We start from the raw sequence: 11408 nt of genomic DNA on the forward strand, positions 1-11408 counted from the left end.
ATACACGCACACACACATACACACAAACACCCACCCACCCACACACACACGTATACACACACACACGCACATACATATACACGCATACAACACACACACACACACAAACTCACATTGCTGCACGCACACACACACACAGACACACACATATTTTTATGTCTCGTCTTGTCGCCAAGTTACCTCCTTGGCATCTGGTGCCATGGTGATGGTTGTCACGGTTACGTCTTCAGGAAGGCGGAGGTTCTGATAAGCTCTGATGCCTTCTGGAATCTTCCCCACTGAACGCGCCGAAAATCTGGAGAGCTTGAAACCGTGGCAACATGAAACCATACCCCGCCCTTATCCAATTAATAAACCTTATATTTTAACCTCAGATGAAGTTAGACAGATTAAACAGCTCTGTGTTTTCACTTCCTTTCCAGATCCCTCCCCAGTCCATGGCCCCTCAGGCAGACTGCTCCTCTACACCTCTAAAAGACTACGACACGTTCCCTCCATCCCTCCCTCCCTCCTTCCCCCCTCCGCAGAACCCTGGCCGCATGCTGGATAACTCCTTCTTCGAGCCTCCGGATCAGCCCCTTCCCCAGCCCCCGTCTCAGGCCGCCACGGACCTCCGGATGCACCTTGGCCTTAAGTCCACCGGCAACTATGTGGACTTCTACTCTGCATCTCGGCCCTACTCCGAACTCAACTACGAGACCAGCCACTACCCGGCTTCACCTGACTCCTGGGTCTAAAGAAAGGAGTCACAACTTAACATGGGTCCTGGAGAGATACAGGCTGGTGTAGGGTTTAGCTCCAGCCCAACACTAACAAACAGCACACCTGCAAGGTGTAATGAACCGTTGATTTGAGGATATTAGGTTGATTAGTGCTGGGCTGGAACAAAAGCCTGCATAGTCCCGTAGCTCTCCAGGATTGAGAGTGAAGAACACTGGTGTAGAGTAAATCGGGGGTGTGAGGTTAATGTTAGTAACCAACGGTAAAAAGGGATTGAAGGGGGTTAGGGGTGCTAGGGGGTTGTGAGGGGTTGAGGTGTGAAGAGAGACTGCGCATGTGCATGAATACCACAAGAAATTTTGCTGCCAGTTCAGTTTGTTCAAAGCTTGTTCCACTGGGAGAGGGAGTGGATGGATGTGTCAGAGAGAGAGAGAGGGAGAGAGGGAGAGAGAAGATGAGAGGAAAACACCAAGCACAAGACAGGACAGGATGTTTACAGGAAAAACAAAGGGGGCAGCTTTCCACCCGTTCATTACATTGACTTCTGACTTTCATCGTCAATCAATGCATCTACCTTTCTATGGAATGTTGTCTGTTGAAGAACAATCTTCCAGCCTTTTAAGTTTTTATTTTCACATCTTTTTTATTTGTACTTTTTGAAGTTGTAGATGTACAGTATTTTGGTGTACAGTACAGTGACAGTTGACCTGGATGGTATTGTGTATATTACACATCTTGTCACTACCGACCGACCGACTGACCGGCCACTGGATATTGTTTTCTAGTAACAGAATAGAGACTGAGAAGAAAACACTTCCCACTGGGCACACCATGTCATTTCAATGTGGATATTTGGTTAATATTTGGTTTAGACAATGATCAATGAGATTACAACCTATATTCACCCACTCAAAAAGACCGCCAAAAGTTAGTTGAATGTCCAATGTGTTATCACTGCGCTTTCAACCATCTAAAAGCATAACCAAATTCCAATGGAAAAACAATGTCTTATTTTTGGTTTAGTTGTCACCCAAATGTCTATCACTGTGCTTTCAACCATTTTAAAAGCACAGCAAAGTTCAAATGGGAATACAACGTCAGATATTTTGTTTATACAACCAATTAATGTGTTATCACTTATCACTTTGCTTCATCTAATTACATTACAAGTACGTGTGCAAGTGATCAATACCGATGGAGATTCTACCAGATTATTACAACTGTGAAGATCTGCACAGACCTGCGACCACCTATACATGCTATCTTGATCACGCACGTTTTATATGATTACATAAGAGGAAATGTATAGATGCAGTAAAATCTAAAATGTGGCCATTGGATGTGTTACTAATTTTAAGGTTAAATGTTACATTAGTTTGTCAGATAGCATTATCTTAAGGCTTTTTACGGTCTTACAAAAATAATATTGAATCGTGTTCTGTTGACCAAGCAATGAAATATCAACATTTATAGGAGCTGTATCTACTGTTTGGATAACTCCATCTGACCCACTGGCTTCATCTTTAACTGGTATTTTTGGTTGAGTTGGTGACATGAATCCAACGTATAATTTGTAACTTGTCGACAAGTTAACAGGCTATTTATTGTATTCAGGAAGTGATATTGAATTGTGTTTGGTTGTCAACACAACCACATTTCAACATTTAAAGATGTATCTTCTGCTTGAATAGTTACATCTGAGGCTGTGTTTAATCGGATCAGCTGTGAAAACAAATCTGATGTGAAAAGTTCTGATGTGATTGGTCAAAAAAACAGATCAGAATTGGAATGCCTGTGTAAATGCAGCGTGACTTAGTCTGTCTTTAGTTCCAATTTGTATACAAATTAATAACTGTTGGATTCACGTCTCCACCTCAAGCATAAATCAAAGTTTAAAGAATAGGAGTAAATCAAACTTGAAATGCACTTTAAATAACGTTTGATTTGATGTAGTCTTATTCTTTAACTTAGATCGTTGGTTGAGATGGAGACGTGAATCCAACATATCAATCATTAATTTGTAGACAAACTGGAATTAAAGCCAGACTAAGTCAGTGGCTCAGATGGAACCATCCAAATAGAAGATACATTTCCTTCAAATGTTCATGGTTGCGTTGACAATTCAATATCATTACATTTGAAATCAACCAGAGTCTGAAACCCTGGGTCTATAGTATATACATTTTTAGTTGAATTATGGGTTGAATTGAAACAATAGTTGTTGATGACTTTGTAAATGCTATATAGGCCTTAGTAGTATAATTGTTGGTATATTTGTGATATAGTATGGTCACATTTCAACTTTTCTGTCAAACCTACCCATTGGAATGACTTTGCTACCAACACTGAATCTATTTCGTTTTTAAGTGGAGATTCCTGAACAGTTATTCTCACGATAGCACATTGGCAATAGTCAGTCACAAATATTGTCGCTAAGCAGGGCTGGGCTTGGTTAGAACCCTGGATGGGAGACCAAACAGCAGTTGTAGGTAGATCAACTATCTAGGAGGTGCTGCCCAGCCTGTTACTTTTTTCTGATAGTGAATATAACATTGAAGATCTGATGTTGTTTTAAAGGTACAAATTCAACATGTTTTATACAAGGTTTGTCTATTTTGAAATTTGGTTACCTGATGATATAATTCTGTGATTGAAATTTCACCCTCAAAACAACAGTAATATTGATACTGTATTTTCCACATAGATTCCAAGTCACAATAAGTTGACAAAATACGTCGAAACAATGGTGATTCAACCAGTTTGTGCCCAGTGGGTTTGAAACAATGTCAATCAGTGATTACTGTCCTGTCTCCCCTTTCCAACCCACATCTGTTCTAACAGCCAGAGGGATGTAGGACTGTTCTAACAGCCAGAGGGATGTGAGTCTGTTCTAACAGCCAGAGGGATGTAGGACTGTTCTAACAGCCAGAGGGATGTGAGTCTGTTCTAACAGCCAGAGGGATGTGAGTCTGTTCTAACAGCCAGAGGGATGTGAGTCTGTTCTAACAGCCAGAGGGATGTGAGTCTGTTCTAACAGCCAGAGGGATGTGAGTCTGTTCTAACAGCCAGAGGGATGTGAGTCTGTTCTAACAGCCAGAGGGATGTGAGTCTGTTCTAACAGCCAGAGGGATGTGAGTCTGTTCTAACAGCCAGAGGGATGTGAGTCTGTTCTAACAGCCAGAGGGATGTGAGTGACTAGCAATATGGTCTGTTCTCTGAGGATGTGAAGTTGTTTTGTGGAAACTAAAACAGAAATGTCAAGCAGAAGCAGTTCAAGACCGATTACAAGACCAATGACATCATTCCACACTCCTTGTTGACAAAGTGCTTTTTCACTGCCTAAAAAGTAAGATGTAGATATTTCAAATAGATGTTTTTGACTCTCCGTTTCCACACTCTGATATTTTATTTTGAAGATATAGTGTTTAAAAGGTTCTGAATTCAAATGTTTTTTACACATTTACATGATACAACCAGTCCATTCTACAAGAATCAACATTCTACATTCTAAGATGCGGCAGATAGCTTGGCTGTTAAGAGCGTTGGGCCAGTAACTGAAAGGTTGCTGGTTTGAATCCCCGAGCAGGTTATGTGAAAAATCTGTAGTTCTGCCCTTGAGCAAGGCACTTAACCCCAACAACAACTGCTCCCTGCATGCTGATAATGTTGATTAAAGCAGCCCCCTGCTCCTCTCTGATTCAGAGGGGTTGGGTTAAATGCAGAAGACACATTTCAGTTCAGTGCATTCAGTTGTACAACTGACTAGGTATCCGTTTTCACTACTGTACATTAGAGAGAGAAGTGACATTGTGCTAATCTTTGCCCTCTCTGGTTCCAGCCCTAGACTGGAGGATGTATGAGAGACTCAGTTTACAGACAACCATGACCACTGACCCGTCATCCCCTCTCCTGTTTGTAACTGTGTTTTGACGGGAGTAAGCTACATAGTACAAAGAGGTATCACTATAGAAATTGGGTACGTACGTCCCCTTCTCAAATGTACAGATCTGCCTATGTTAGTTGAGCGTGTGTGTGTGTGTGTGTGTATGTGTGCTTGGGTGCGTGTGCGTTCGTGTGAGTGTCTCTCGATCATTGTCTGAAAGCGGAGGTATCCCTCCAGATAAGTCAGATTTCTCAAGGTAAAAATCACTTGACTGACATATCCATATAGAATGAATGCCAAAACTATATATAGATATTACAGAATTTTTATGTGCAGGTGTCGGTGTCATTAAAAGCAACAACATTTTAAGGTGAAAAGACTTGTACGATATGCCTCTGTTCACTTGACTGTACTGATGATGATTATAATGATGAAGATCGAACCCCTGTTTTGAGAAGACTGTTTTGCTCCAATATCCACACTAGCATATCCGTCATTGGCGATGTATTGGCCATGGATTCTAAGTAGGTTGCTAGCTAGTGTGGATATTGGAAGGTATCCTAACAGAACCCAGCTGATGATAATGAGGATGTTGACACTATGGTGTGAGTTGTGTTGTCGTGTGTCCTGGCTTATTAGAAGACTCTACTGCGTGTCGATGATACCTTTAACACCAGGTAAATAAAAGACTCTTTGCAATCTATTGTACCTATTCAGCCTTTATTTCACCAAGGTAAGTCATGGAGAACATGTTTAATGAATCACATTTTATTCATTATTTTAGTGCTATTTCAAAGTCGTATGTCACTGAACTTTCAAGAGAACTTGAAATGCCAAGGTCTACGGTGACAATAAAAAGCTCCCTTGAGGTTGGAGAACCATTGAGTTACCAGGGCATAAGTACAGATAATGTTTTGACAGTTCATCATTTTAACCCAACCTGGTCGTAGCTTTTTTTTATCACATCCTACCATGTTAGCCTGGCTGACGTGACTCACAGCGAGGGAGCGCTGTGACGCTGTCCACTGGACACAGGCGTAAATTCAACATCGATTTCACTGAAATTACATGAAAACAACGTTGATTCAACCAGTGTGTGCCCAGTGGGTGGTCTGGACAGGAGTGCATTCTAAATGCAGTATTCCTGGATAAATGTGCTCCTGAATGTACTGAACTTTTATCAGTTCTCTCAACAAAAACAAAATCTTTCATGGGGGGTTGAGTCCTTTCTTTCATGGGGGGGTTGAGACCCTTTCTTTCATGGGGGGGTTGAGTCCGTTCTTTCATGGGGGGGTTGAGTCCGTTCTTTCATGGTGGGTTGAGAGCTTTCTTTCATGGGAGGTTGAGACCTTTCTTTCATGGGGGGGTTGAGACCTTTCTTTCATGGGGGGGTTGAGTCTGTTCTTTCATGGGGGGGTTGAGTCTGTTCTTTCATGGGGGGGTTGAGTCCGTTCTTTCATGGTGGGTTGAGACCTTTCTTTCATGGGAGGTTGAGAGCTTTCTTTCATGGGGGGGTTGAGACCATTCTTTCATGGGGGGGTTGAGACCTTTCTTTCATGGGGGGTTGAGAGCTTTCTTTCATGGGGTGTTGAGACCGCACATTGTTTGGATTTGAAAATTCAACAGTTGTATTGGAAGGGGGCGGTGATCTGGGGTTGTGTGTGATTGTGCATCCCTTTCATTATCTACATATCGTGCAGACAACATCAAAATAACCTTTCCAGACTAAGGTAAGGGGGACTTCGAGTTATGTTTTAGCCAGACTAACCACATGTACACAGATCTAAGAGTTAGGTGTTAGCCAGACTAACCACATGTACCCAGATCTAAGAGTTAGGTGTTAGCCAGACTAACCACATGTACCCAGATCTAAGAGTTAGGTGTTAGCCAGACTAACCACATGTACACAGATCTAAGAATTAGGTGTTAGTCAGACTAACCACATGTACACAGAAGAGTTAGGTGTTTGTTTTTTTATATATTTTTTAAAAATATTTTCATTTAAACCTTAACCCTGACTTTAACTATTTGGAGTTAACCCTAACCTTCAAAATGTTGAGTTAATGCCTACACTTAGCCTTAAACACTTCCAAATTTGATGTTTGGAACAACTTCTAAATTTGAAGTTTGAGAAACATGGATGAACGTCTAGTTCTGATGTAAGACTGTGAGAGCTGTTGTTGTGAATAGCTTGTGACCACAGAGCTGATGCACTGTAGAGGCATCAGCTGACATGTTTTAAATAGGTTGATAATTCTACATAGGCTACCACTCTATAGATGAATAACCACAGTGACAACCCCTCTAATTTTCCTTAGTGGCGCAGTGGTCTTAGACACTGCATTTCAGTGCAAGAGGTGTCACTGCGGTACCTGGTTCAAATCCAGGCTGCATCACATCCGGCCGTGATTGGGAGTCCCATAGAGTGGTGCACAATTGGCCCAGTGTCGTCTGGGTTTGGCCGGAATAGGCCGTCAATGTAAATAAGAATTTGTTCTTAACTGACTTGCCTAGTTAAATAAAGGTCAAATGAAGACTATCTTTCTATGCTGTCACCTTTGATTCCATTCATCATAGAGGTACAGATGTATGATATTCATTTGACCAGTGTTGTCAAAGCAAAATAATCCTGCAGCAACAGGATTTGAACGTTTAGTCTATAATGTTGCTTGATCAGTGGTTAGGCTATTATCTGGGAAAAATTAGGCTACATGAAAAGTGCAATACTGTTAATATAAGCACTTGTTGCGTGTTGGTGCGGGTTTTCAGTGAATTTCTGTAAGTCCTGCGGCTCAGGAAAATTGTCGGTGACAACAGAGTGATAAAATTAAGATCCCACACCTGTAGGTTCCCGTTCACAAAGCCAGCCTGGAGGAGTGAAATAAGGAGGTAGTGACAATTGACTGGAATTCATTTCTTCAGTCTGTGTGAAATGCAGTGCTTTGTATTAACTCTGTTATCATGATTATTACCCTTCACAATAAGTAGAAAAGTTACACTCTACCAGAGAAAAAAAGTCCCACAGCGGATGGGTGGTGGTACGTAATGTGGCATGAAATAGCTATTCAATTTCACCTCAATTTATGTCTCCTAACACGGCAGAGATAGGCACCGTGCAGTAGACGTGGTACTGTTCCTCTCTGCTCTGCCCGACTTTGACAAACCTCGGGCACAGAGTCTATGCCGCTCTGACATTGCTCGTCCATATATTTATATATTCTTAATTCCATTCCTTTACTTAGATTTGTGTGTATTGGGTATATGTTGTGAAATTGTTAGATATTACTTATTAGATATTACTGGACTGTTGGAGTTAGAAACACAAGCATTTCACTACAGCCGCAATAACATCTGCTAAACACATCTGCGACCAATAACATCTGCTAAACACGTCTGTGACCAATAACATCTGCTATACATGTCTATGTGACCAATAACATCTGCTAAACACGTCTATGTGACCAATAACATCTGCTAAACACGTCTATGTGACCAATAACATCTGCTAAACACGTCTATGTGACCAATAACATCTGCTAAACACGTCTATGTGACCAATAACATCTGCTAAACACGTCTATGTGACCAATAACATCTGCTAAACACGTCTGTGACCAATAACATCTGCTAAACACGTCTATGTGACCAATAACATCTGCTAAACACGTCTATGTGACCAATAACATCTGCTAAACACGTCTGTGACCAATAACATCTGCTATACACGTCTATGTGACCAATAACATCTGCTAAACACGTCTATGTGACCAATAACATCTGCTAAACACGTCTATGTGACCAATAACATCTGCTAAACACGTCTGTGACCAATAACATCTGCTAAACACGTCTGTGACCAATAACATCTGCTAAACACGTCTATGTGACCAATAACATCTGCTAAACACGTCTATGTGACCAATAACATCTGCTAAACACGTCTATGTGACCAATAACATCTGCTAAACACGTCTATGTGACCAATAACATCTGCTAAACACGTCTGTGACTAATAACATCTGCTATACACGTCTATGTGACCAATAACATCTGCTAAACACGTCTGTGACCAATAACATCTGCTAAACACGTCTATGTGACCAATAACATCTGCTAAACACATCTATGTGACAAATACAATTTGATTTTATTTTATTTGAGGTGTGCATGTGCATGTGTGTAAGTGGGGGTTCACTCTGGAGGGTTTGTCACAAAAATCTATTTCTGATTAAACAAAGGTGAGCATTCAGCAGTGTGCCTCTGATACAGACAGACAGACAGATCTCAGACAGACAGATCCCAACACAATGATGTACGAGGAACATAAATCTCATCCGCTTTAGGAGCGAGGGAGGGAGAAAGATGGATAGATACATAGAGAGAGTCAGAGACGGTGTGAGACAGAGGGAGGCATAGAGAGAGAGAAGGGGAGAGAGGAAGAGAGAAGAATGGGGAGAAAGAGAGAGAGGAGCCCAGACTGCTCTGAGTGATTTATTTAGAGCCGTGTTAGGAACAGTGACAGTTCAATTTGAGCTCTGCCTAGGAACCTGGCGTTGGGCGGATACGATGGGAAGGATTAATGTTGCTGATGAGCTAAATACAAAACCTCCAGTGTGTGGAACAGCAACATGAATGGAACAGGATAAATAATGGTAAACAACCCTGCTATGCACCTCACCTAACCTGAGTAACCATTGACTGGCAGGGAATGGCTTGGACCTAAACAGCTGTTGTAGAGATGCCACAGTAGGTGAGACACATAGTAGGCCTACTGTGTCTCATACGTCTATTGCCTTGTGAATATAACACAGTGAATATAACTCCATTTCATTGTGTCCCTCCCTCTCCGCCTCCTGCTACTCCTCCTGCTCATCCACATACAGAGGCACACACCATGAGGTGTCCTGTCAGGTGGAATCACCTCACCCTGAATGAGGCATGACAGTACAGTAGAGTGTTACCCAGCACAGACATGGATAGAGGAGACATGGATAGACAGTTATGCTTCAGTGTTGCAGCAGCCGCTGTCTTTGGTTTTAGCCTGCTGTGAACCCCTACCCCCTACAGAGAGAAGAAAACCTCCTCCAGAGAAAGGGAGCGATAGAGAAAGCATGTGTTCTTGTCAGATGCAGCTTATCACTCACCAGTGACGTCCCCATTCTGTCTCTATGTAAACTTAACCATCAAAGAGAGATCTCAGAGGCACATGCACACACACACACACACACACACACACACACACACACACACACACACAGCAATAGTTCTAGGACTTTGTGTTTGCCATTAGCTATGGTCGGAAACCCCCAGACACAGACAGACAGACAGACAGACAGACAGACAGACAGACAGACAGACAGACAGACAGACAGACAGACAGACAGACAGACAGACAGACAGACAGACAGACAGACAGACAGACAGACAGACAGACTTCTGAATGCTGATTGGCTGGCAGCCATGGTACAATTTGCAAAAAAATTCTAAAAACCAGTTTTCACTTTATCACTATGGGGTATTGTGATGTCATTATGGGGTATTGTGTGTAGATTGATGAGGAAAACATTTAATTTAATCAATTTTAGGATAAGGCTGTAACGTAAAAAAATTGGAAAAAGGGAAGGTGTCATGGGCGTCGTAAGGATTGGACCAAGGCGCAGCGGGTAAAGTGCTCATCTTCTTAATTTATTTAAAGAAAACACTTAAACTAAATAAACAAACGACGAAACAGTTCCGTAAGGCAACACAGGCTATACAGGAAAACAACCACCCACAAAACACAAGTGAAACAACATCAACTAAATGTGGCCTCCAATTAGAGACAACGACAACCAGCTGCCTCTAATTGGAGGTCATGCCAAAAAACCAACATAGAAATAGAAAACTAGAAATAAACATAGAAATAGATAACAGAACATAAACCCAAAAACACTGAAACACACACAAAAAAACACCCTCTGCCACTCCCTGACCAAACTACAATGACAAATAACCCCTTTTACTGGTCAGGACGTGACAGAAGGGGTCTGAATACTTTCCGAATACACTGTATATCAGACCGTGTACCACGGGTATGACAAAAAAAATAAAAAATTATGCTCTAATTGCGTTTGTAACCAGTTTATAATAGCAATAAGGCACCATAGTATATATGGCCAATATACAACGGCTAAGGGCTGTGTCCAGGCACTCCGCGTTGCGTCGTGCTCAAGAACAGCCCTTAGCCATGGTATGTTGGTCATATACCACACCTCCTCGGGCCTTATTGCTTAAATATACAGTACCAGTCAAAAGATTGGACACACCTACTCATTCCAGCCTTCTTTTTTATTTTTTTTTTACTATTTTCTACATTCTAACTATTAAATAACACATATGGAATCATGTAGTAACCAAAAAAGTGTTAAACAAATCAAAGTTTATATTTGAGATTCTTCAAAGTAGCCACCCTTTGCCTTGATGACAGCTTTGTACACTCTTGGCATTCTCTCAACCAGCTTCATGAGGAAGTCACCTGGAATGCATTTCAATTAACAGGTGTGCCTTGTTAAATGTTCATTTGTGGAATGTCTTTCCTTCTTGATGCGTTTGAGCCAATCAGTTGTGTTGTGACAAGGTAGGGGTGGTATACAAAAGATAGCCTTATTTGGTAAAAGACCAAGCCCATTGTATGGCAAAAACAGCTCAAATAAGCAAAGAGAAGCAACAGTCCATCATTACTTTAAGACATGAGGGTCAGTCAACACGGAACATTTCAAGAACTTTGAAAGTTTCTCATGAGGACCACCACAGGAAAGGAAGACCC

The 11408-nt window shown here is 41.6% G+C and overlaps 1 protein-coding gene across 4 annotated transcripts in view; it reads left to right on the top strand.

Moving 5' to 3' along the window:
- LOC115195395 (catenin delta-2-like) overlaps positions 1 to 983 on the top strand; it is a 562679-nt gene extending 561696 nt beyond the window's left edge. For all 4 annotated transcript variants that reach the window (XM_029755212.1, XM_029755211.1, XM_029755213.1 and 1 more), the window contains one exon: positions 423 to 983. In XM_029755212.1, the coding sequence (XP_029611072.1) occupies positions 423 to 737 (315 nt within the window). In that variant the 3' untranslated portion in view covers positions 738 to 983. The remainder of the gene's footprint in view (positions 1 to 422) is intronic.
- Positions 984 to 11408: the final 10425 nt, after the last annotated feature.

Source organism: Salmo trutta, chromosome 6 (genome assembly GCF_901001165.1).
Source record: "Salmo trutta chromosome 6, fSalTru1.1, whole genome shotgun sequence".
In the NCBI taxonomy this organism is placed as follows: domain Eukaryota; kingdom Metazoa; phylum Chordata; class Actinopteri; order Salmoniformes; family Salmonidae; genus Salmo; species Salmo trutta.